At 41.5% G+C, this 26,921-nt stretch overlaps 1 protein-coding gene across 2 annotated transcripts; it reads right to left on the bottom strand.

The window, feature by feature from the left end:
* Positions 1-734: 734 nt before the first annotated feature.
* On the bottom strand, positions 735-26,842 carry mrpl30 (mitochondrial ribosomal protein L30). Of its 2 annotated transcripts, none has more exons than XM_043691679.2 (5): positions 26,624-26,842; positions 10,742-10,825; positions 4,151-4,297; positions 1,017-1,090; positions 735-924 (listed from the first exon to the last, which is right to left on the bottom strand). In XM_043691679.2, exons 1-5 carry the CDS (start codon positions 26,657-26,659, stop codon positions 810-812), a joined length of 456 nt encoding a protein of 151 aa, XP_043547614.1. In that variant the 5' UTR covers positions 26,660-26,842; the 3' UTR covers positions 735-809. The 2 variants fall into 2 exon arrangements, with proteins under 2 accessions (XP_043547614.1, XP_087844214.1); XM_087988088.1 differs by lacking the exon at positions 26,624-26,842 and adding an exon at positions 19,952-20,157.
* Positions 26,843-26,921: the final 79 nt, after the last annotated feature.

Raw genomic sequence — 26,921 nt, 5'->3', positions numbered from 1 at the left:
AGCAAAAGTCACTTGTCAGAAAAACTTACATCAGAAGGTTATCAAGTGTCTAATAGAGAAAAGAAGATCCTACAAAGAGCTTACGTTGAGTTTCATTTCAAGTTTAAAGAGCCTAGGACTGAACTCAGTGGGAGTATGGAGGCACCTTTTGTTACTTCAACTTCTCTTTCACTTTATTTGTCTTTAATCATGTTCTTTCATCATCCCTTGTCCTCTACCTAGTTACATACCTGCTCAATTTTCATCAGCTACAAACCCATTTAAAAAATGTTCAACTCTAACATTTTCTCATCTCAATGGAAGGTCAGAAACCTGGAATGTCTTCCCTATGTTTCTCCACAGCTAAGCTTATTGATGGTTTTAGCAAGAATCTTTAAGCCTGGGGAGATTGGAAGAAACAACTTACTACCTTAATGAAAACAAAACAATGCAAGTAGAATTAGAAAACTGCTCTTTTTAAAATGACCTAAGTGTTAAAAACACTAAAATGTGTTATTTCATGTTTCTGCAGTCCCCTATCAACTATTACGTTTTTAAACTTATTTTATCTTTCTCAAAAGCTTTTAAAGTAATGTTTTTCAAGTGTTGAAGTAGAACACATTCATTCTACCAAAATGTTCTAATACACATTTACTTTGGCATAACAGTTCTACTGCGTTTTCAAGATCAGTGCAGAATAAGAGAATTATGTAGCATTTACACTCGATGTTTTAAAAATAAACTTGAAATTTGACTTTTTGGAAATTATTTTGAATATTTATTTCACAGACAAGTGAGACATAAACAGCAGCTTAAGATCTAGTGGTGTTTTATTCCAATGGTTGCAGGTGGCGTCTTATAATTAATTCCCCAGTGCTCTTCAGGTAACTGTCTGCTAGTTCTTGTTCAGTTGGAAGTCCCTGTGGCAATTTCAGGGGTTGCACTCTGCAAAGACATTTGAAATATATATCACTAAATTTATATTAGAATTTTACAATTAAAACAAATTGAAGTTTATTGTATTTACATTCACCAACCTTATAAGATGCTTGATGACTTTTAGTTTATTATTAATCGATGGAACATTCTTATGGATCCGTGGCTGATGTGACTGGTAAAATACGGAAGATTTGTTTTTACATTTATCATCTATCACAGCATTAAACAGTAATTCAATTAAATGACATCTATAAATTTAACTTACCTTAGAAATGAAGTCAACATACCAGATTCCTAAATATCTTATTTCTAACTCTTCAATAAAAAAATTGTGCTGAATTAAACAGAAACCACTTATCAACTGAAACACTAATGCAATGAAAATAAACATATTTCAAACTTCACTGTCCTCTATTCTGGACTCTTACGCAGCAAAGGCTATACATACTTGACCTATTCAAAATTTTTGGCTAATGTTTCAATTTTGAAATTAACCAAATTACGCAATGTTCCATTTAGGTTAGCAAAAAGTAAATGACAGACTGGTAAGCTATTTTCTTAATTACCCAGTAACTTGCAAGTATGAAATATTCATCATTTGAGCAATCAGATTGCTAATGTTACATGACCCAAATCAGATCAGCCATGATCTTACTGAATGGTGGAACAGGCTCAACAGGCCACATGGCCCATTCTTGCTCATAATTTGTTTGCTCAGAAGAGTGCAAATGGATGGATAAAACTTTTGAGTCTCTGATCAAGAAGTAAAGGAGGCATATGTTAAGAATCAAGTGAATCTCTTCAAAAATATAAAGCATGTAATGGCATTCTTAAGATGGAAGTCAGGAGAGTAAACTGGAGCGTGGGAGGTTTAGACATGACCTGATAGAAATTTATAAAATAATGAGAAAAAGGTAAAGTTGATGGTAGTCGTCTTTTCCTTAAAATGGGGTATTTCAAGACTGGGGCAGATTTTTGGGGTGGCAGTAGAGATATATAGAGGAGATAAGAAGGGGAGAGTTTTTTTTAAACAGAGGGTGGTTCGTGTGAGTGGTGAATTTTCTCTGGAGGTGTTAGATGTGGGTACAACTGCAACATTTAGAAGACATTTGGATAGATACATGAGTGCAAAGGGTTTGTAGGGATACGGGTCAGGAACAGGCAAGTGGGACTAGTTTAATTTGAGCTTTTGTTCAGCGTGGACTGGTTGGACCATAGGGTCCGTTTCCGTGTTGTATGACTATGACTATAAACAATCTATTTAGTTCACTACTATTGACAACTAAATGTGGAAGGATTGTCAGACAACTTAGCTCTATATGGTTCACTAATGTCCTTCAGGGAAAGAAATCTGTCATTCTCACCTGGTCTGGCCTACATGTGACTGCAGACCTACAACAATGTGGTTGACTCTCAACTGCCTTCTGAAATCACAATAAGCCACTCACTTGTACCAATTGCTATGAGGCCTCAAAGAAATTAAACCAGACAGACCTGATATTGTCCTCAGCACCAGAAAAGATATTGGCAGAAACAGTCCTGCTGACCCTGCAAAGTCTTACTGGGGTTATCAATGAAGAGTGCAGAAGGGCATACCAGAAGCAGAACCAGACATACCTAAAACTAAGGTGGGAACTTGGTGAAGCTACCAAACTGGATGACTTGTGATCCAAACAGCATAAGCAGCAAGTGATGAACAGAGCTGAACAATCCCACAACTAATTGCATCAGATCTAAGCTCTGCAACCCAGTCACAAGTAGTTGTGTCTGGTATGGACAATTAAACAACTCTCAAACTCAAAGACGAGTCAAGCAACCTGACATAATTAAACTCATGTAATCATTCCTTATAATGTCTCAGACACCACCATTACCTTCCGTGGATATATCCTGTCCCACCAGGTCAGCCCCAGCAGAGATAGTGCAAAAGTAGTATACAGTCTGGGCAATATCTCCAAGGTATAATTTGCTAAGTATACTTTTATGAAACTGCTGTTTGACCCGTCTATGGGATTATTATGTCAATTTTGACAGAAGTTCCCAAATATTGTGAAGGAAGATTTTACAGGGTTAATTGGGCAAGGCTTTATTTTCAGATGCTAAGTAATCCATTAGATTACATTTGGTTTTTTTAAATAACGACTAGGTACAACTGAGTGGCCTACTAGGTTCTTTCAGAGGGAAGATTGCTGTGGGGCTGGAGTCATATGCTCGCCAGGACCAGGTAAAGATAGCATATTTCATTCCCTAAGGACATACATTGTTTTTTACAACAATCTTATTTTTGTAATCAGCATTACAGAGACTAGTTTTAGTTCCAGAATTTTGAATTTTAATTCTTTGAACTGCTGTAGTGAGCGTTTAACTCACTCTAGAGCATGTGCTTGAGCCCATTAGTTTGGTTGTATATCCTTATACCAGCATTCACAAATGAGAAAAGGCTAAACAAACTTGCACTTTTCAGCCTGTGAAGAAAGCATGCAGTACATTTCACAGAACGAAACAAAGATCATAAATGAAGTATAAAATGTTGATCTCTAATACTATTATATATTTGAAACAGAATAAGGGAACACAGGTTTAAATAGTAACATAAGGATTGGTGTACTTCACATAGTGAATGATCAACACTTGAAATGGACCTCTGGACTCATTGGTAGAGGAGAAAACCTTTAAGTCACTGAAACAAAAAAAAATCAGCAACTGGGGAGGAACAGAGATTGTATGGTGTTTCTGGACAGGTGAATGGTTGGTCTTCTTCATCCACAAGAATACTGTGATATATTACAATGGCTTAACATCCTGAAAAACCAGCAACTGAAACAAACCAGAAGACACTGCATACCTGTGCTTATTCAAATCATGGAGAAAAATAGAAACTGAATATATCTGAATGACAAAAGGAATTAAAAGTTAATAAGTGCCCATCACCATAGGGCAATAGGGAAGCATAACATGGATTTTATGACCAAACGGAAATCCAACTGCTATAGAATTGAATGGCCAGAAAGGTAGCAGATCCCTTTTTGGCTAAGAGTTGGTTTGCATTGGAAATCAAGAGCCGAATGACAAACAGGACCATCCAATGCAACAGAACACAACATGGACTACAAGTCACAAAAAAAATCCAAACTTTATATGTTAACACTAAAGGCGAAGTGTGGGGATGGACCATTAACTATAGTGGAGACACTAGGATTAATATAGACAACACACAGAGAAGATAATTCACCTTGTCTAACCCAAGGTCATGGACAATCTTCTTTTCCCAATATGGACGTCGTTTTGTACATTTTATTCTAGTAATGATGTGTAGTTGGTGAGGACAGTCTGGATTACCATTATATCTTGCATGGTCTGATGGTGAAACTTCAAACATCTGAAACCAAAAGATACACTAATTACATTAAAAAAAAATTATGCAGATAAACCATCAAATTATTCCATGGCATTTTGAACATGGAGCACTGATTTGAATCCTAAACTAAATTCAGTTCTCCAGTCTAAGATTAGGCAGTCAGAATCTAGAAATCTCAGAGGGAAGACTTACAACCTATCAATTCTGTGCACTGATTTTGGTAAAAATAGGCAATTGATCCCATTTTTACTAATTTCCTTTCCTTCAAGTACTTATTCAATTCAAATTTGAAAGTTGTGATTAAATCTGCTTTTACCACTTGTTCAGGCAACATACTTCAGGTCACAAGTCACCATGTGAATATATTTTCTTCATTTCATATCTGGTTCTTATGGCAATCATGTTAAATCTGTGACCCCTGCTCTTGAATAATTTTATTAATGGAAAGAGTTATTTAATCAACTACAATGATTTGCTATAGCTGTGAAGAACAGCTCTAGTCTCTCCACAATACTTAAGTCCTTCACCCTTGGTACCAGTCTAGTAAAGATTTATATGCATATAGCTTTAGTCTCAACATTTGGCTATAAAACACATTGGAACATTCTATAACAAACACTTAAATATATAGTCACTAGACTTTATAGGAAATGCAGCAGCTGGTTTGCATCATTTTCCCTGCAGAAAGAGGCCATTAAGCCCATCAAATCTGCATCAACGCTGCAAAGGAACATCCACCCAGACCTAGCCCCCACACTCTCCTAAAACCCTACTTCCCTGCTTTTACCATGACTAATCCATCTCGTCTGCCCATCCTTGGACACCACAACACAACTTATCGTAGACAATCTACTTGCACATGTTTGGACTGTGGAAGTTGTGAGATATGGTGTTATGAGGTTTTGTGTTATATGTTATCTTTATTACCTCACTCACCAGCTCGCTATATTCATTAATACCGGGTTCTTGTTCGTTCATTCATTCATAATCCTTTACTAACCCGTTACTTACTATAACACTTCCATATATTCATAAAACCTCGATTCTATAGTATATTTTACTATCCAAATTTAAAACAATCCTTTCAAATCCACTACTGCATTTCCACACATTATCAGCCATTATTACAAACAGTGTTTACCTCTGAATAAGTGCAGCATACAGAACAACACCATCCCCATCAAGTCTCCATGAAACATTATAATATTAATCAGTCCATACCAACCATCTCCTGGATATAAATAGATTCCCCAATTAGTAAGTACCTGTTAAATATCTTTTAACTGTGCCATTATCCATTTAAGAAACTAACTCACAAAACATCACTTCCATGAAATTGCACGAATGAATGAAACTCATACCAGCAAATAGGAAATAAATCTCACAACCCAGCTGCAGTAATCAGTTTAGTATCCTTTATAAAGTACAGGTACAATTTTAACTTACAGTATATAGGCCTAGTAAATTTACTAACATTTACCAACTTAAAACACAAAAGGACAACACCACCTAATAATGCAAGCTGACTGTTCAGATACACTTAATCCCATCAAAAGCATCCAGCATTTAGCACGTTTTGACCCATCTCCTGTCTCCAAGTATGCCGTTTTGGAAAATGTAGGGGGTGATTAACCCTCAGAAGAATGTTGCATGAACAGCCTGGTTTCTGGTATCGAGGCAGATTGTAGTGCAATGATGGGTATGTCGGGTTCCAAGTGATCGATTGTGATAGGGGACTCTCTAGTCAGAGGCACAGACAGACGTTTCTGCAGCCAGCTGTGAAAAACCGGAATGGTGTGTTGCCTCCCTGGTGCCAGGATCAAGGATGTTTCAGAGAATGTGCAAAATGTTCTCAAAAGGGGAGAGGGACCAGCAGAAGGTCATTGTACTCATTGGAATCAACAACATAGGAAGAAAAAAGGATGAGATTCTGAAGGGAGAATACAGAAAGGCAGGAGGAATTTAAAAAGGAGATCCTCGAGAGCAGTAATAGGAGAATAGAGCAGATGAATGCGTGGCTGAGGAGCTGGTGCATGGGAGAAGGGTTCACATTTTTGGACTTTTGTAATCTCTTCTGGGATAGAAGTGACCTGTGCAGGAAGGATGGATTGCACCTGAATTGGAAGGGGTCTAATATACTGGCAAGGAGATTTGCTAGAGATGTTCGGGAGGATTTAAATTAGTAAGATGAGGGGGTAGGATACAGGAAAATAGTGAGGAAAGAGATCAATCTGAGACTGGTACAGTTGGGAGAGAGAGTGAGTCAAACAGTCAGGACAGGAAGAAACAAAGCAGAGTACAAGGTCGAACTGATAAATTAAACTGCATTTACTTCAATGCAAGAAACCTATCAGAGAAGGCAAATGAACTCAGGGCATGGCTAGCAACATGGGACTGGCATATCATACCTATTATAGAAACGTGGCTCAGGGATGGACATCACTGGGTTTAGATGGAGAGGAATTTGTTAATGTGTACAAGAAGATTTTCTGATTCAGTATGTTGATATACCTACTGGAGAAGGTGCAAAACTTGACCTATTCTTGGGAAATAAGGCAGGGCAGGTGACTCAGGTGTCAGTAGGGGAGCAATTTGGGGCCAGCAATCATAATTCTATTATCTTTAAAATAGTGATAGACTGAATCTAAAAGTTGAAATTCTAAACTGAAGCAAGGCTAATTTTGATGGTATTAGGCAAGATCTTTCAAAAGCGGACTGGGGTGAAATGTTCACAGATAAAAGAATACTGGAAAATGGGAAGCCTTCAAAACTGAGATAACAAGAGTCCAGAGACAGTATATTCCTGTTAGGTTGAAAGAAAAGGCTGGTTTGTGTCAGGAATACTGGATGACTAGAGAAATTGAGGTTTTGGTTCAGAAAAAGGAGAAAGCCTATGACAAGTATAGGCAGGAAAGATCAGGTGAATCCTTAAAACAGTATAAAGGCAGTAGGAGTATACTTAAGAGGGAAATCAGGAGGGCAAAAAGGGGACATGGGATAGCTTTGACAAATAGGGCTAAGGAGAATCCAAAGGGTTTTTATAAATACATTAAGGACAAAAGACCAACGATGGAGGGAATAGAGCTGGTGCTGGGTCCACTGCTTTTCATCATTTATATAAATGATTTGGATGTGAACATAGGAGGTATAGTTAGTAAGTTTGCAGATTACACCAAAATTGGAGATGTAGTGGACAGCAAAGAAGGTTACCTCATAATGGGATCTTCACCAGATGGGCCAATGGGCTGAGGAGTGGCAGATGGAGTTTAATTTAGATAAATGTGAGGTGTTGCATTTTGGAAAAGCAAATCAGAACAGGACTTATACACTTAATGGTTAAGGTCCAGGGGAGTGTTGCTGAATAAAGAGACCTTGGAGTGCAGGTTCATAGCTCCTTGAAAGTAGAGTCGCAGTAGATATGATAGTGAAGGCGGCATTTGATATGCTTTCCTTTATTGGTCAGAGCATTGAGTATAGGAGTTGGGGGGTCATGTTGTGGCTGTACAGGACAATGATGAGGCCACTTTTGGAATAGTGTTTGCAGTTCTGGTCTCCTTTCTATTGGAAGAATGTTGTGAAACCTGAACGGGTTCAGAAAAGATTTACAAGGATGTTGCTAGGGTTAGAGGATTTCGGCTATAGGGAGTGGTTGAATAGGCTGGGGGCTGTTTACCCTGGAGCATCAGAGGCTGAGGGGTGACCTTATAGTGATTTATAAAATTATGAGGTGCATGGATGGGATAAAATGACATGGTCTTTTCCCTGGGGTGGGGGGGGGGGGGGGGGGAGTCCAGAACTAGATAGGTTCAGGCTGAGAGGGGAAAGATATTAAAGGGTCCTAACGGGCAACTTATTCCATGCAGAGGGTGGTTTATATATAGAATGAGCTGCCAGAGGAAATGGTAGAGGCTGGTATAATTACAGCATTTAAAAGACATATGGATGGGTATGTGAATAGGAAGGATTTAGAGGGATATGGGCCAATGCTGGCAAATGTGACGAGATTAGGTTCAGATATCTGGTAGGCATGGACAAGTTGGACCGAAGGCTTTGTTTCTGTGCTATATAACTCTATGACCCTATGACAGAAACCTGTCAAATATTTGTGTAATATGGATTAGAAAATTTCACGCCACAGTAATGGAATTTTAATGTATGTAAGATTGCATATAAAGGGGCTCTAGTAAGAAGTGTATTTCAGGATTCTATTGACGCCTCGAATTTGTTCTGTGATTGCTGAATAAAAGAGGCTATTTTGCCACTCATCGATTCCAGTTGTTATTTGAACACGATCCCAGAGGAAAACAGAGGAAACCAATATAGTGAGCCAGAGCATTAGCATGAGCGAGGGAGAGCATGAGAACTGAAGAGATAACTGGTGGAGAGTGCACAGTAACTGGTAGTGTTTTAACCTGAAGGTTAACATGCCTCAGGCGAGGGGAGAAGTCAAGGAGATTTTCCTGTGGTAACCTCAGCTGGTGCAGGAATTAAACCCACACTACTTGATCACTTTGCATAACAAACCAGCCTCCAAACAAATCTTTGGAGTACAGAAGATTGACACGTGACTTAATTGAAACTTACAACATTATTGAAAGGCTAGGCAGGGTGGATGCAGAAAGGATATTAGCCATGAATGGAGGGACAAGAACCAGGAGGTACAACATCAGAATAAAGGACAAGCCACTTGAACTGAAATTAGGAGTAGCGACTTTTTTTGAAATTTTGTACCCCAAAGGGCTGAGTCTTTGAATATGTTCAAGACAAAAATCAACAAATTTCTGGATACTGATGACATCAAGGTATATGGAGACAGTGCAAGAAAATGGGTTTGAACTAAATCATTAGCCACATTCTAGGATGGTGCAGTCGGCTCAAGTGGATCAATGACCTACTCTTGCTCCTATGTTCCTATAGCTGAATCTGTATTTGGACTAGATTGAGATATGAAGTTGGGTAACGATTCTGATATTGAAAAATCTCAGGTTCAGTTTATAATCTAAAGAGCTACAATCCAAATATTGAAAAGTCAGACTTGACTGGGTGTCTTAGTTGTTAGCTGGTACTGACACAATAGACCATGTGACCTCTTTCTGTACTATTAACTTTTTAATGTTTCTATGAAACAGAAGCTTCTGTTACTTGAGGAGAGAAAATTATTAAGTGGTTATGTCACTGGACTGTAATTCAGGAATCCATGGCAGCTGGTGGAATTTGAATAGGTTCTTTTGGACTTCAGCTCAGTTATAGTAAAGGTTGATAGGTCCTCAAGCCTAATTAAGAGAAATGAAGTGGGGTAAATCTTCTATTATTGAAAATCAGGTTCTGTATGTAACCTGAGGATCATAAAACCACATCTGCTTCACAAACACCCTTTCAGGAACAAAGTCTATCATTCTTACGTGGTCTGGCCTTCAAGTGACTCCACACCCACAGCACTCTGGATGTGCCTTAAATGATCTGTGAAATGACCTGGCAAGCCACTAACTTTGAGTCATTTGGGGTTGGGCAAATAATGCTGGCCTTGCACTGATGCCCATGAAAGAATGAAGGAAAAAAATGAAGAATGACAGTCTCTAACTGATGCATTTATAATGTTGCAAGGGCAGTCTTTTCAAAACAGATTTCTGAATGCTTTCTTTTCATGAGCATTTCAAGAACTGTCATTGTTACTTTGTGGCACATAAGTACTGCAATTAGTGCAAACTGTGAGAGTGGGCAAAGGGAGGTTGTAGCCCATCACAAATATGAGGGAGATTAGCAAGTTATTAAGATGAGGGCTAGGGGGCCTATTAGTCTTTACTATAACTGAGCTGAAGTGTGACAGAACCAACGTAGGCCACCTAATCAATCCACATCGGCTCTCGCACGCCTCTGTGGCTGCCTCTAAATGCTTGGTCAGTAGGCAACCTGACTTAATTCTGTGCACACTTTCCTGTAATGAATACAATGTATATAGTGGCAATTTATATAGAAATGGGGCTGCCAAGTCAGGAATTTCCACAATCCAAGATTCCTATGTCATTAGCAAAATACCAGTACTATGTCCCTAATAATAAAGACAAGGATCCTGTAAGAATTGTTTATTAAAAATTGTCAACTTTTCCTAACATCTCAAAGATTTATGTAGCTTTATCCGATATAATTGCAAATGCTGCAGGAATGTATCATTTAAAATATATTGCCCTGCCTGATCCTTCAAATTAGAATGTAATAGCATACTAAACGTAATCTGTCACGTCTTCCCATTTCACTGGTCCAGGACTTCCTGAAATTTGTTATCTTTCACTTTTTAATGTCACATCAGAGTTTTGTACATCTGGAAAGCAGTTTTTACTGAAGGATTTGTGGCATTTACAAATCGATATTTTTCGCTTGGCCTCTCACCATCTCCATTCTCCTCCCTAGACCTTTTCCCTTCTGAGCTATCAAACCATTCGACGACAACCCCCCCGCCCACCTCACCTTTGCTGGAATGCGAGCCTTGGTAAACTTCAATCGTACAAATCCAGCCCATGATAGTGGAACCAAAACCTGTTCCATCAAGTTCTGTAAAAACAAATTACAAGTTTTGAAAATTAGTGATGACAAAAGATATGTTAGCAAAGGTAAATAAAGTACACAGCAACTGCACACGACATCAGTAGCCTTTCATTATGGCTTTTCATTTAAATGTGTCCTCAACACATGGGTGATGCTTGTAAGATCACAGTTATTGTTAAACTGAGATGCTGTAATAGTACTCAATAGGAAATATTGCATTTTTCAAAATGCAGTTCTTTAAAAATTATGCCCATGACCAGAAGGTGTGAAATTTATGGAGTGATTGCTTTCCTATGACATTTCAGGTCTATTGATTTTAGAAGACGGGCGGCACGGTGGCACAGTGGTTAGCACTGCTGCCTCACAGCGCCAGAGACCCGGGTTCAATTCCTGACTCAGGCGACTGTCTGTGTGGAGTTTGCACGTTCTCCCCATGTCTGCGTGGGTTTCCTCCGGGTGCTCCGGTTTCCTCCCACAGTCCAAAGATGTGCAGGTGAGGTGAATTGGCCATGGGAAATTGCCCATAGTGTTAGGTAGGGGGTAAATGTAGAGGAATGGGTGGGTTGCGCTTCGGCGGGTCGGTGTGGACTTGTTGGGCCCAAGGGCCTGTTTCCACACTGTAAGTAATCTAATCTAATCAAGACCAGAAATGAAAATAGAAATTCATGGAAATACTCAGCAAGTTTAGCAGCATCTGTGGGAAAAGAATCAAAGTTAATGTCTCAGGCTGTTGCAAAGGTTCTCAGGCATACCAGGTTTTATGCAAGGGTGGATTTTCACATCTCTTTAAACTGGTGAATGTTGTTCATCCAGGTTGATCTTGTCTCATGCGTAATGTTGAATCAAATCTTGATTTGCAGATCTGATTGCAAATATTGTCCAGGAGATCACAGTTGGAGGGGTGTGTGAAGGCACTAGCTTGTTCTGTTAAGGACCTGAGTCTGTTCTTCTGAAATGCATAGATTGTTTGATACCAGGCATTTCTATTTGGATCTGCTCAGGGTAGTAAACATAGGAAGAACATCCAGCAAGTCTAGAACCAGTGGTTGCAGTATAAAAGGTTCGGGGTACACCATTTAGCATTGAGATGAGAAGATATTCGTCATGTTTAGGGTGGTGAACCTGTGGAATTCTCTGCCATAGAAAGCAGTCGAGCCCAAAACAACGAATGTTCTTGGGGCAAAGATAACAAAGAGACAAAAGCAGAAACAGGGTACTGAGTTGGGTAATGAGCCACAATTATGTTGAATGGCAAAGAAACATGAAATGTTGAAAGGCCTACTCCTGTTCCAATTTATGTTGTTATGTTTTTTCCCACCCCATGCTATAGGGTCCAACGTACAACTTCTGAAATTGGCTTTCAGCATGCTTTTGCATTTGAGTTTGGGACATGCTAGAGGCAGATTCCTGCCATTTGATAAACCACATGGATTTTAAACACTTTTAGAATGTTTATATAATGTCAGTAAGTTAGGCGAAAGTGAGCAGTGCAGATGCTGGAGATTAGAGCCAAGAGTATGGTGCTGGAAAAGCACAGCAGATCAAGCAGCATCCGAGGAGCAGGAAAATCGACATTTCAGGCAAAAGCCCTTCATCAGAAAACTGTCAGTAAGTTGGCCATTCCTCAGAATGGCAGAGAATTCCACAGGTTCACCACCCTAAACATGACGAATATCTTCTCATCTCAATGCTAAATGGTGTACCCCGAACCTTTTATACTGCAACCACTGGTTCTAGACTTGCTGGATGTTCTTCCTATGTTTACTACCCTGAGCAGATCCAAATAGAAATGCCTGGTATCAAACAATCTATGCATTTCAGAAGAACAGACTCAGGTCCTTAACAGAACAAGCTAGTGCCATACAGAAGTCATCCGAAAACCACTGCACAGGACACTTTTGTACACAAATTCCACATTACCTTCAAAGACTGTGGGTAACTCTACAAAGGCTAAGCTTATTTTTTCCAAGCAATGGACAATTGCAATGTGGAATGTGTTGATCTTCGAAAGAATACTGTCAAGATACTTAACTAAATTGGGTATATTGTTTGACTGGGGGTGTTGCAGCCTGTGCCCCAGAATTAGGTTGAGACAATTTTTTTCTGACTTAATGCAAATCAGTGTTCCAAGATTTTCACAAAATCAAATAGGTGATAATATCAGGTGTTCAGTGGCAAAAGGGAGCTCATTTAAGAGTCACAGAGTCATACAGCACAGAAAAAGACCTTTCTGTCCAAAATTTAATAACCGTTTTGTTGGCTTTGGGACCATAGACAGATCAGAGACCTTGATAGAGAGCTTTCATGATGTGCTCATCAGCAGCTCCCATAAACTCTGCAGCCTAGTTCTCCTACTTCAGCTTTCTCATTTTAACCTTCAATTAGTATCTTATTTGCTGGTATCTGGCCCCGCTTGTTGGTGATTTTTTTGTTAGAGGTTCTGCGAGCATTTAAACAAGTGCAGGGCACATCACTCAACACCGCTGCAGTTCAGCATTATTGTGGTAAAAATAAGTAGTTTTAGGTCCCCAGAATTGCTGTGTGTCAGTTTAATTGAGCAAAGAATATGACCACGGGAAAAGGGCAGGGAGCACTGCAACAAACAGGGAACAGCCCTGCAGCTACTGACACACTCCCGGCCTCTGTGTGGCCTCCGCAAACATCCCAAGGGACTTATCTGTGCAGCAGAGCCTGGTCTTGGAGTTCGTGAAACTCCAAGAGAAGACTGATTCAGTGGGAAGACCCAGACCAGGCTGGAACTGATCTTGGCCATGCTGCAGAAGCATGACCAGGAGATCCAGCGTCGCAGGCAGTGCGTCATAGAGGTGAAGCAACGGTCTGTGGCTTCCAAAATTGCAGCAGAATCCTCAGCGGTTCGGGTTCAGGCCCTGGAAAGGCAGGTACGGGCCTTAGTGGAGCAGATCAACAACCTCAAAAATCAAGGCTGTCGGAAGAACACCTGCTTGATCAGGCTGCCAGAACGCGAGGAAGGACGCCAGCTAGTCAGTTTTTTGGAGCAAGGGTTCCCGCAGTTTTTGAGGCAGAAGTCAGGGCGGGCCCACCGGGTCACAATGTGCAGGCCTGGATCAGACCAGCACCCCACCCAGTCTTAGTGCAGCTCCAGCACTATAGAGATAAGCAAATGATGTTGGAAGCTTCAAGAGCACTGGGGAAAGATCCTGATTTACAAAGGATCAAGAATTATGTTTTTCTAAGACTTCTCTGCATCCGTGATCCACAAGAGAAGGCTTTTGATGAGGTAAAAAGGAGGCTGAGGGACTTGAATATTCAGTAATCTGCAAGACATCCAGCAATATTATGTTTCAGCCACGGAGGATCAGTGTTTAATTTTGACTCATCGGAAAAGGCAAAGGACTTCCTGGACACTTTAAAATAGACTGGCTGGGTCAAATATTACAGACAGAAGTATTCACTTTGTCTTCTCTGTATTCTGCCTGGTTTACCTGCTTTTGGCCTTTTACAATTTAGGGATCCCCTTTTTCTTTTTCTCTCTCTTCTCCCTTCTTTCCTCCCTCCTATTATTCTTTGCTTTTCTATCATTCCCTTTATGTTTTTCTCTCTCCTGGTACGGGATGGGGGATGGGATTTGGGGGTGGGGTAGGTTTACCAGGATTGCCAAGGGTCAAAGTATGGATGGGGGACTCGGCAAGATGGCGGCGATTCTGTAGGACTGCTGTGGACAGCTTTACGTAACAGCCAAGGCATACCAGTGTTTTTTGCCATCCTGGCCAACTTATGTGGTGGAAATATTAGTTTAAAAACTTTACAGAACACATATTTGTTAATATTTGAGAGTGGGAAGGATGCCAAAGGGAAAAGGAGCAAGGAAACAGCAGCAGGGAGGACACACCCCTGCAGCACCTACAACACCAGAGACTGCAGCAGTAGCAGCCACTCCTGAACCCTCCAGGGACCTGACAGACTCATAGGAATTGGCTGCGGTGATGGAGAGACTTACTTTGAAAGTTGCGGCTGCGATTGAGGAAATCCCTGGGGAAATTCGTGCCCAGGTCCAACCTATTGCATCCATGCTGCAGAAGCATGAGCAGGAGATCCAGGGCCTCGTGGAGAGGCTGGAGGAGGTGGAGGATCAAACTAAGGCCTCGGAAGCTGCAATGGAGTCCTCATCCAGTCGAATCCAGGTGCTGGACCGAGAGGTGCGGGCCTTGCGAAACCGTAGCAACGTCCTCGAAAATCGAGGTCGGAGGATAAATCTCCGAATTGTCGGGCTCCCTGAAGGTGAGGAAGGTGCGCAGCCAGTCAACTTCTTTGAAAACTGGCTGCCAAAGGTTTTGGGCCTTCATATCGAGTCCTGCAGGCTTCAGATTGAAAGGGCATATCGGGTTACAGTGTACAGGTCAGGGCCGGTGCAGCATCCTCACCCGGTCCTAGTGCACTTCCATTCATTTTAGGACTAGCAGGAAGTCATAGAAGCTTCCAGATCTCTGAGAAAAGATCCGCAGGCGCTGCTGAACAAGGGGTCAAAAATCATGCTTTTCTAGGATTTTTCAGCAGCTGTAATCCAAAAGAGGAAGTCCTTCGATGAAATTAAAAAGAGGCTGAGGAACCTGGACATCCAGTACTCCATGAGATATGCCACAGTACTTTGTTTCAGCCATGGGGACTCAGTTTATACATTTGACTCAGCGGATAAGGCTAAAAACTTTGTGGACACTTTAAAATAGACGGATTGGCCTGAAGAATATGATTAATGTTTGTTCTCTTTTCTATTTTTCCCCATGTTTTCCCTTCCTTTTTAAAATTCCTTTCTTTCTCCCTAATAATTTCCTTTTTGGAAAGGGGGGGGGAAAAAGACTTTGGAATAAGTTGTTCCTTTTTTTAATAACTGGATTTTCTGATGGGAAATTTTGTGGATGTTCTTTGTTGTCTCTCTCCCTTTTTTTTTGTTTGTTCTGCTTCTCTTTTAGTCACAAGTAGGGGTGTCATGAAGCCAGGGATGGGTAGAGTGCTCATCCTCATCCTGACTTTGTCTTTTGATTTAAGGACCATCTCCTTGTTTTTTTTTTCTGGCCTAAGGCTGGGGCACAGTCCAGGTTTGAAGGAGCTGTGAAGGAGGGGGTGGGTAGGGTGAGTGCCCCCTATGGGTAGGGGTAAGAGTCTTCCATTCAAGGTTAGGGATTTCATCCAGAAGAAGACTACGCTTCTCACTAAGCCCTATAAGCCCGATACAGAGAGGTTGTTGCTACGTTCCACAAGGACCCTTGCGGTTAGTGCCCTCTATCGCCTGCTGGGTGGCAGGGCCTGGCAGGATATTAAACGGTTATGTGAGATCTGAGAGCAAGAGCTGGGAGTAGAGATCTCTTCTGGAACATGGGAGAACATATGGGAGAATACTCGAAAGATCTCAATCTGTAATAGGATATGTGCTACGCAGTTAAAAGTTCTGCACAGGGCTCATCTGGCACCAGACCATCTGGCGAAGTTTAAAAAAGGGGCATCTTCAGTGCGCCCCAAATGTAAAATAAGTGAAGGTCCTTCTGGACATGCCACGGGCTCCATGTTTATTGGAGCACTGTGGCGGGAGAGACAGGAAGGGTGTTGAGGACTGAAGTCAAAGTAGACCCAATATCTCTCCTCTTAGGTTTACCAAATTTACCATCTTTAGACGGGCATGGGAAGAAACTATTTAATATTCGTGCACACTGTGTACGGAAGAATATTCTGATGAATTGGGTGTCTGAGAGGACTTGTTGGGATGGCAGAAATTAATTATGGAGCACATTCCCTTGGATTTTATTACAAACATGGTGCACCACACAACAGACAATTTATATAAGACATGGCAGCCCTACTTGAGTTATTTGGATATAGATTTATCAGTTATCTTAACTAGGGCATTTGTTTAACCAGGATGATCAGATTTGTCAAGCCCTGGGCCCTGGAGGGGGACTCCAGAGCTAATACGAGTATGTATACAATGCTCCCGTTCCTTTGTTTGGGAGCCTTGCGTTGAGCATAGCTGTTTTGTACTTTATGGGTTTTTTTTGCTTTTCTTTCTTTTTTTGGTGTTGCTTTGCACAATGTTAGGGTTTGCTTTGTATTATAGAGTAAGTTAGTAGCTAGTAGTTGTATTGTAATTTATGTGTTTTTCTTTTTATTATACTGATATTTGTGATTGTTTGTTTCAATAATTTTATATGTTTGTAAAGTTAAAAAAATTTGCTAATAAATATATTTACAAAAAAAGGTATGGATGGGACGGGCTGGGTGGCCACTCTTAACTTTCTTTGTTGTAAGATGCATGTAACCTTTTTTTAAAACTTTGTTTTGCCTGGTTTTGGGGCGCAGATTCAGCTAGAATGAGCCATGGAGGGGTTAGTGGGTAGTTTGAGTGCCCCCTGTGGGCAAGGGGGAAAGTCGCCTCTTATTTGTTTTATATGTTGATTCATTGTAGAAGTAGTTAGAAGTTTTGATTTTGTAGTTTTTGTAGTTGTATTCTCAAGTTTATACAAACTGTTTACTGGGGGGGGGGGGGTCACGGGCTATTTTGGTTAATAGATCATTTAGATAGTGCATCTGGAATGTTAAGGGGAGTCATTCACCAATTAGGGGAAGAAAGATACTTTCAAGCCTTCGAAAAGAACGGATGTAGCCTTGCTGCAAGAAACACATCTAACCGATAAGGAGCACTTAAAAGTTACAGCAGGGAGGGCTTGGCCGGGTGTTTTTCTCATCCTTTAATTGTAAAAGCAGAGAAGTTGCTATACTCATCTAGAAGGATCTCCTATTTCAGCTGTTTGACCAAATTAAGGATGAATATGGGTGGTTTATTATCCTTAAAGTTTAATACATGGAGAGGAGTATGGGATCTTGAACGTATATTGCCCCCCAGCACACGCCCTCAAAGTTTTAACGGATATGCTTTCCAGTTGATGGTCCTTGGGGTGTGTCATACGATCACAGGGGGAGACATTAATCGTCTTATGGACCCTGGGATAGACAGGATGCTTAAGGGTTTCACGGGCATATCCCCACAATCTAGGCAACTGGTGGACCTGAGCACGGAGCTGGGGTTGGTGGATGCGTGGAGATGTCTTCACCCTGAGGGTAGGGACTTTACCTTTTTCTCTACCACACACAGTGCTACACTAGGATTGACATGTTTTTTTCCTCCATCAGCCTTTCTGAATTTGGTGCTGTCCTGAAGATTTGGGAACATAGTCATTTCTGATGATGTGGCAGTGTACATGGAGGTTAAGGCCAGTGGTAATGAGACAGGCTTGTGGTCTTGGTACAGGAATCCTTTTCTCTTGAAGGATAGCAAGCTTGCTAAGTATTCTCCATGGGAATTTAAAATTTTTTGGGACATTAATTTGTGTACGGCCAGTAATCCATTGGTGCTCTAGGAGACTGCCAAGGCCTATGCAAAGAGTTCGATTATTTTTTATTCGGCGACCCGGTAGTGGCAGAGGGGGAGAGCAGCAGTGTACGCTTAAGGCCCAGCTGAAACAGCTTACTTTGACAGACCATCTGTAACCAAGCTGCAGCGGATTACAGTCCTCAGGGCTGCTCTGAATGCTGCGCTCACCCAGACAGCAAAGAGGAAGATCTCCTTTGCGAAAGAGAGGTTATTTGAGTATGGTGATGAATTGGGTAGATATTGGCGTATCTGGCCAGAAAGAAGAGTGCCCCCCAATCTATCACATCCAGAGTGTATGCTGGTACTCTCACTTACGATTCTAAAAAGATTAACGCAGCATTCAGGAAATTCTACTGTGTAGTACCAGTTGGAGGGCTGTGAGGACAGATTGGCGAAGGTGGATTCCTTTTTTAAGACCTTGGACCTCCTAGGTATAACTTCAGAGTAGGCATCTCTTTTGAATGCCCCTCTGACAATCCAAGAGATACAGGAGGCAGGGAGGCAGTTCCAGAACGGTAAAGCACCCAGCCCAGGTGGATTTCAGAGTGAATTTTATAAGGAGTTTATAAACATGCTGGCCAGGCCAATGTTGGATATGTACAATATTTTGTACAGTCAGGACTGCTTCCCATCCTCTTAGAGAAGCAAATATCTCCCTTATTCTCAAGTGAGGGAAAGTCCCAGAGGATTGTACTTCATATAGGCCCATATCACTATTAAACGTGGACTTTAAAACTTTGTCGAAAATGCTGGCATCGACTTTGGTGAATGTCTTGCCCTACTTTGTAAAGGAGGACCAGACGGGTTTTATTAGGGGTCGCTTCTAATAACATTAGAAGAGTACTGAATATGGTTCAAGTATGCCAGCAAGGGTCGATTCCGCCTTGGTATCAGAAAAAGCATTTGACCAGGTTGAGTGGCCGTACTTCTTTTATGTCCTGGAATGGTTTGGTCTTGGAGGGGTCTTTGCCAGGTGGATGGCAGTGTTATATAGTGACCCTCAGGCAGCGATTGTCACTAACGGTATAAGGTCTGACAATTTTAGTCTTGGTAGAGGCAACCGACAAGGGTGGCCCCTTTCACCGTTCCTATTTACATTGACAGAGGCTATCTGGAGGGACCCCAATATAATTACCCCGGAGGTAGGGTCAGGAGGGCATAAGATCACCCTTTATGCAGATGACGTTCTTCTTGTTCTAACTAACCTGACAAAATTTGTACCATTTAATACAAGTGATTAATTTCTTTGGTTCTTTCTCAGGGTATAAAATTAATTTTGTGAAGTCGAAACCCATGCCTGTGGGGAGGTCTTGTTAGAGTACCCGATTTTGGGGGTGGATGAGAGTGCATATAGCTGTGTGTGAGTATGTGTGTCAGTGTGAGTGTGTGAGTGTGTGAGTGTGTGAGTGTGTGAGTGTGTGAGTGTGTGAGTGTGTGAGTGTGTGAGTGTGTGAGTGTGTGTGAGTGTGTGAGTGTGTGAGTGTGTGAGTGTGTGAGTGTGTGAGTGTGTGAGTGTGTGAGTGTGTGTGAGTGTGTGAGTGTGTGTGTGTGTATATGGCTGGGTGTGTGTATTTGTGTGTGAGTGTATATGTGTGAGTGTATATGGCTGTGTATGTGTGTGTGTGTGTATCACAGGTAGGTTTCCTGTACTTAGGCATTTTTATCATGCTGCCTTTGATCAATTATGTAAGGCTAATTTTGTACAGTTGCTAGAGAAGATAAGACAGGACCTCCAGCGCTGGGTGGATCTTCCGATTTCCTGGTCAAAATGAATGTTCTTCCTCGTTTATTATATCCCATGTGAATGCTCCCTTTGATGCTGCCTAGACAAGTGCTACGGAGGCTTAACAGTTGTCTCGGTTCTTTCATCTGGCGTCACAGGCAGCCTCTTATTAAGCTTGCCAAATTGCAGCTCCTGCAGGGGATGGGGGTGTGGACTTCACAGATTTTAAGAAATATCAATAGAGTTCCCTATTATCCTATACAGCTAATTGGGCTTGCCAAGACTCAAGGTCAATTTGGCTGGACATTGAGACCTCCCAGTCAAAACGCCCCTCATTAATTTGGTGTTTATGGACAAGATGAGGACTGTTACAGGCCATTGCAGAAATCAGATTGTCCACGGTCAAAGCATACAGAATGGTGCAACAAAGTGAGAGCAATTCACGAGAACCTTTCCCTTTTACTCCCATAGGAGAAATACCCAGATTCTGGCCGGGATCGATGGATTCTGGCTTTGCGCCCTGGGAATCTGGAGTAGATTCCTGTCTGGGAGATTTATTTGAGGGGGAGGTCTTGATGTTTATCAAGCAGTTGAGCCAGAAATATGAAATATCTAGGAAGGACCTCTTTCATCATTTTCAGATTAGGGACTTTATACAGAAAAAGACTACGTTAATGGTTAGTCCCTATAAATTTTATGTGGAGAGGAGAGTATTTCGGTTCATGGGTACTCCCCCGGTCAGCACCCACTATCATTTATTAGGAGGCAATGTCTTGAAGGACATTGAGTGACTGTGGGGGATCTGGACTCAGGAATTGGAGGCAGAGATTTCATCAAAGGCATAGGAGGCTATTTGGGAGAACGCAAGGAAGATTTCAATCTGCAATAGGATGCAGGCTATGCAACTAAGGTACTCCAAATGGCTTATTTGGCACCGGAGCGGCTTGCGAAATTTAAGACAGGATAGCCTCCAATGTGCCTCAAATGTATAACAGATATCAGTACTCTTACTCATTTGCCTGTGGCCATACCAGAAGCTTCACAGGTATTGCAGCGCTATAGTGAGCGTCTTGGAAAGGATTTTGGAAACCGAGGTCAAGGTAGATCTAGTGTCCCTCCTCTTGGGTTTGCCAAATCTCCCCTCTTTGAATGCGCAGGGGAAGAAACTGTTTAATATTCTTTCATTTTGTGCATGGAAGAACATTCAGATGAGCTGGATGTAAGAGAATCCCTCAGAGCTATCAGAGTGGCATAGGTTAGTTATAGAGCATATCTCCCTCGACTTCCTCACAAATATGGCACGCCCAAAAATGGAACGCTTATATGACTTGGCGACCCTTGTTGAACAATACAAACGCAAACTAGTCAGCTGTGTTGGTCAGGGCCTTTGTGTAGCCAATGAGAGCTGTGTCTGGTAGGCTGGAGGAATTCCAGTGCTCCCTGTGATGGAGAGCTTTGGTGGGGTTGGGCAGACTGTTGTAACTTAGTTAATTTGCCTTAGTTCAATTCAATTTAATTCAGTTTTTTTTTTGTTTAATTTATTTATTGAATCGTAGTTTGCATAGGGTTTTCTTTTTATCTTTATTCTTTTTCTTTTAAAAGTGTTTGTGGAGTAGAGTAGCAGTTTGTTTATTATTATTGTTGTTATATTATATGATTGTTATGTTATTTTGAGTTAAGTTTATAATTTTGTAAAAGAATTCAAATTCTTTTTTCCAATAAAAATATTTACAAAAAAATGTGCTAAATGCTGGCTAAATGATGCGATTAAGAGTGTCAGGTCTGCTTGCATAATTAAGAGGCATTAATCCTTTTGCCTTTTACATTAGTAAATGTTAGTTAAACATACTAAACCCAAATGCTCTAAGTTAGAAACTACACCTGTACTTAATATATAAAAAAGATATTAAACTGATTACCACAGCTGGATTGAAGACTTGTTTACTATTTGTCGGTGAGAGTTTCATTCATTCATGCAATTTCACTTAGGTTTTGACAGTTAGTTTCTCAAAGGGATAACAGCCCAGTTAAAACGTATTTAACAAGTACAAACTAACTGGGAAAACAGTTTGGTGTTCTGTAATCTATTCAGGTGCGGGAGACAGTTGATAAGGCTTGATTAATAGCATCATAGAGATGTACAGCCTGGAAACAGATCCTTTGGTCCAATTAATCCATGCCAAGCACATATCCTAAACTAATCTAGTCCCATTTGCCAATACTTGGCCCATATCCCTCTAAAGTCTTCCTATTCACATATCCATCCGGATGCCTTTTAAATGCTGTAATTCTACCAGTTGCCACCACTTCCTCTGGCAGTTCAATCCATACTCACACCACCCTGTGCATGAAAAAGTTGCTCCTTAAGTCCCTTTTATAATATTCCCCTCTCATCCTAAACTTATGCCTCTAGTTCTGGACTCCCTCACCACAGGGAAAAAGTCTTATCTATTTAGGCGAAAGCGAGGACTGTGGATGCTGAAGATGATAGTCAAGAGTGTGGTGCTAGAAAAGCAAAGCAGGTCAGACAGCATTCGAGCAGCAGGAAAATTGACATTTCCGGCAAAAGCCCATCATTAGGATTAGTGTTGTGTTGCATGACACTAATCTTTTGTTATAAATTCTGTCTTATGGTCTTATGCTCCACAACCATCTAATGAAGGAGTAGCGCTCGAAAGCTAGTGCTTCCAAATACACTTGTTGGACTATATTCTGGTGTTGTGTAGTTTTTAAACTTTGTGCACCCCAGTCCAACACCAGCTCCTCCAAATCCAGACATTTATGTAGGAATAGGCCTGATGAGGGTTTAAGATGAATGGGATGCTTTCATTTAGTCTATATCGTAATAGCAAAATATGCCATAAAACACAGCTTCAAAAATGAATGAATGAATTAAATTGTGTTATAGTAAATAATGGGTTAGTAAAGGGTTATGAACAATTGAACAAGAACCCAGTACTCATGAATATAGCGAGCTGGCCAATGAGTATGCAAAGAAAATCTAAAACACAATATCTCACAAAAGCAATTTTTTTATCTCAGCTGATGATAATACTGGACAAGACAGATCCCAGAGTGAGAGTCAAGAATGTGGAAAAGCAAAGCAGATCACGCAGCATTCAAGGAGCAGGAAAATCAACGTTTCGGACAAAAGCCCTTCATCAGAATTAGAAAGTTCAGTTGCACAACACCATAGTCTTTTGCTTTTGCCCGAAACATCGATTTTCCTGCTCCTTGGATTCTGCCTGACCTGCTGTGCTTTTCCAGTACCACACTCTAATCTCCAGATCTGCAGTCCTCACTTTCGCCTAGACCCCAGAGTGTGGCCTGGTTGCAGAACAATTTTGCATGGGATTAGAATACTGGCCCTTAGCTTTGTATGCCTTGGCATCATAAATACATTGAACACGTTGTGAGATTTGTGCCACTGTTATGGACCAGGCCAGACCCCCTCAAAACATTTCAAGAAAATAAACCCTAACTTTGCTCGTTGTTTTAAGCAGGTGTCCTGCAGATATTCCAGGGAGGGATGCAGCTGATCAAACCACTTAGTTTTAAACAAAACAAAATTTATTTACAAGATTACCGAATGAAACACAAACAAAAGAGATCAGAACACACAATAACAAACTACCTGAAAATCCAACAGATTATCCCAACTTAATGATGCTGTTCCCAATACTTGCTACAATCCCCATAAACACCCTCTTGGAACAAAAGGTAAAAATCAAACAGTGTCTTACATTAGAGAAAAGTCACAGAGAGAAAGTTACAGCCTGGACCTGCTTCTTTGGTTCCAGCAGCTTTTACAACTGCCTGACCGCTTTCAGTGTATAGCTAGACCAGAGAAAAACTGAGCTGGGAGAACTGGCCACTCCTCTTTCATTGTACAAGTATTTCTTTAAAACTTAAAAGTCTTTTGCTCGAAGCAGTACCTGTTAGCTATAATTAAATTGGCCCTTCAACTTAGACCTTTTGGAGTCTGTGTCTTTTACGATCTCTTTGAAAACAAAACAAGGACAACATAAACTTGTTAAAAGGGGCAGCATCATCACACCTCTCCCACCCTCATAGGTGGCGAGATCCAAATTCCCACCACCCTTTGGGTGAAAAACATTTTCTTCATATCTCTTTTAAAACTTCTGCCCCTTACCTTGTATCCATCCTCCTCAACATAAGAACATTTATTTCTGCCTACTGTATCTACAAGCCCTCAATTTTTTTTATTCAATCAAGTCCCCTCTCAATTTCTTCTGCTCTGAGGAAATTAACCCCAGTCTGTCTAATCTCTTCCCATAAACTCTCCAGCCTAAACAACATCCTGGTAGATCTCTTTCCAGTACAATCCCATCCCTCCAATAATACACACTCTAGAATTACTCACAATAATCTGTCGCCTAATCAATGTCCTGTACAGTTCCAGCATAATCTCCCTGCTCTTACACTCTATGTCTCAACTAATGAAAGCAAGTATCCCAAAATATCTTCTTAACCACTTCATCCACCTGATATCTTACAAGACTATTGTTCATGCACACCAAGGTTCCCCTGATTGTCAGTGCTTCCAAGGGTCCTACTGATCACAAAACCCATTTCCTTGTTAGTCCTGCACAAGTACACCACCTCACATGTATCCAAATTGAATTCCATTTGCCAGACCATCTATATCCTCATAGTCTAAGGCTATCCTCCTCACTATTTACCTCCCCACCAATTTTTGTTATCTGGAAACATACTGATCAACCCTCCAACAGTCAAGTCTTACTCGTTGATTTCAACCAGCAACACTGCCACCAGTGGGAATCCACTGGACACAGACCACTAGTGAGAAAAACACCCCTTAATCATCACCCCATGCATCTTACCACTGAGCCAATTGTGGATCAAATTTGCCAAGTTTCCTTGGATCCCATTGGCGCTTACCTTAGCTATCATTAAATATGATACAATTTGAAGCACCCATTATAACAATCAGAAATAAAGATTCAACCCCTTCACCTGCAACCACCTTGCTCTTCCTGACACTCTTAAACAAACTTATAAAGCTCATCCATTTCTTAACATGGTTCCCTGAAATTCCAGCTCCACAGACTTCTTTTTCTGAATCGATCAAAACTACAACTACTTTTTGTCTTCTCATTGGTCATCCAAATATGCATGTAAAGAGTGATTATTTGCAAGTTTGGCAGTTAAGAAAAACATTCTCTCAAGATTCTCTTTTCCCCAAGAACTTCAAGTAAACTGCAGCTTATTCTGACATTTCTCATCACAGAAGCTCTTCAGCCACGTTCTCAAACAGACTCGCTACCTCAGATTTCTCCAGTTTCCTCATTTCCCCTCCCCCCACCTTGTCTCAGTGAAATCCCTCGAACTCAGCACCGCCTTCCTAACCTGCAATCTTCTTCCTAACCTCTCTGCCCCCACCCCATTCCGGCCTATCACCCTCACCTTGACCTCCCTCCACCTATCGCATTTCCAACACCCCTCCCCCAAGTCCCTCCTCCCTACCTGCTAGACACACTTTCCTCATTCCTGAAGGGCTTATGCCCAAAATGTCGATTCTCCTGTTCCTTGGATGCTGCCTGACCTGCTGTGCTTTTCCAGCAACACATTTTCAGCTCTGATCTCCAGCATCTGCAGCCCTCATTTTCTCTTCGAAGATTCTAACCTACTGCGAATCCTCTTACAAGGATGCCTTCCTTGAAGAAGCTCTCTTCCTCCCTCTACAAGGATTTCAGTGAGTCCCTCTCTCACTGCACACCCCAGGTCATCTCCTCTGCACAGAAGCTCTTCAGCCACGTTCTCAAACAGACTCGCTACCTCAGATTTCTCCAGTTTCCTCATTTCCCCTCCCTCCACCTTGTCTCAGTCAAATCCCTCGAACTCAGCACCGCCTTCCTAACCTGCAATCTTCTTCCTGACCTCTCCGCCCCCACCCCACTCCGGCCTATCACCCTCACCATGACCTCCCTCCACCTATCGCATTTCCAACACCCCTCCCCCATCCCTCCTCCCTACCTTTTATCTTAGCCTGCTGGACACACTTTCCTCATTCCTGAAGAAGGGCTCATGCCCGAAACGTCGATTCTCCTGTTCTTTGGGTGCTGCCTGACCTGCTGCGCTTTTCCAGCAACACATTTTCAGCTCATCACCAGTAGCAAAACAAAACTGACCTGAAATATGAATTATGTTTTTCTCCACAGGTGATCTTTGGCCTGATGAGTACTTACAGCATTTTTAGTTAAACTATTAGGACAGGCAAGAGCATCCTGAGTTCTTATAGTCGGTTTTCCTCAGGAATCACAACATGCATATATACCTGCAAGCCTATAGATAAGACGTAGCAACTGAAGTAACACTCAACACAAATCGCTGAGAAACTCAGCGATTCTGGCAGCATCTGTGGAGATAAAGCACGATCGACATTTCAGGTCCAATGACCTTTCATCACTGTTTTTCTTTCAGATTTCCAGTATCAGTAGTTCTTTGCTTTATAGTAGAGTTTATTCCGCCCTTCAATGAAAAGAAAGCTGATAACCCTCAACTCTCCTTTCTCGCCTTTTCCCTTGATTCTCTTCCAGGTTAAAACATATATCAGCCTTCAACACACTTAACGATGCAGCCTTTACAATCCTATGTTTCGGAAAAGGGCCTCGATTACAATGTGAACACAACCTACCGTTAATCGATTAACGTTCCTGCACAAGGCAGTCATCACTTCACGGTGTACAGAAATTGTCAGGAGCAAGAATGTTTCCAGCCAAACACAAAATTAAGCTCAACACACGATACAATCCTGGCCCAAAGACCAACATGCACCGCGTTGAAATACGCGGAATGCCCCACAATTCCCTACACCCGATTCTACTCACAACCTCCATCATAGCCCCGCCTTCACACTCCATCATTCAGCCCCGCCTAGACACTCCACCAGTCAGCCCCGCCTACACAACCCATCACTCAGCCCCGCCTACACA

This window comes from Chiloscyllium plagiosum, unplaced genomic scaffold (assembly GCF_037043375.1).
Source record: "Chiloscyllium plagiosum isolate Xiang-an unplaced genomic scaffold, Cpla_swu_hap1 HiC_scaffold_6, whole genome shotgun sequence".
Lineage (NCBI taxonomy): Eukaryota > Metazoa > Chordata > Chondrichthyes > Orectolobiformes > Hemiscylliidae > Chiloscyllium > Chiloscyllium plagiosum.
The sequence above is the reverse complement of the archived record's forward strand: the minus strand, read 5'-3'. Positions and strand labels throughout refer to the sequence as shown.

Coding starts and splice junctions, on each gene's coding strand:
- mrpl30 (XM_043691679.2), bottom strand. CDS start 26,659: ATGACTGCCTTGTGCAGGAACGTTAATCGATTAACG. Junction 10,826..26,623: donor GGAACGTTAATCGATTAACG/GTAGGTTGTGTT, acceptor TTGTTTTTACAG/AACTTGATGGAACAGGTTTT. Junction 1,091..4,150: donor ATGACCTTGGGTTAGACAAG/GTGAATTATCTT, acceptor GTATTTTACCAG/TCACATCAGCCACGGATCCA.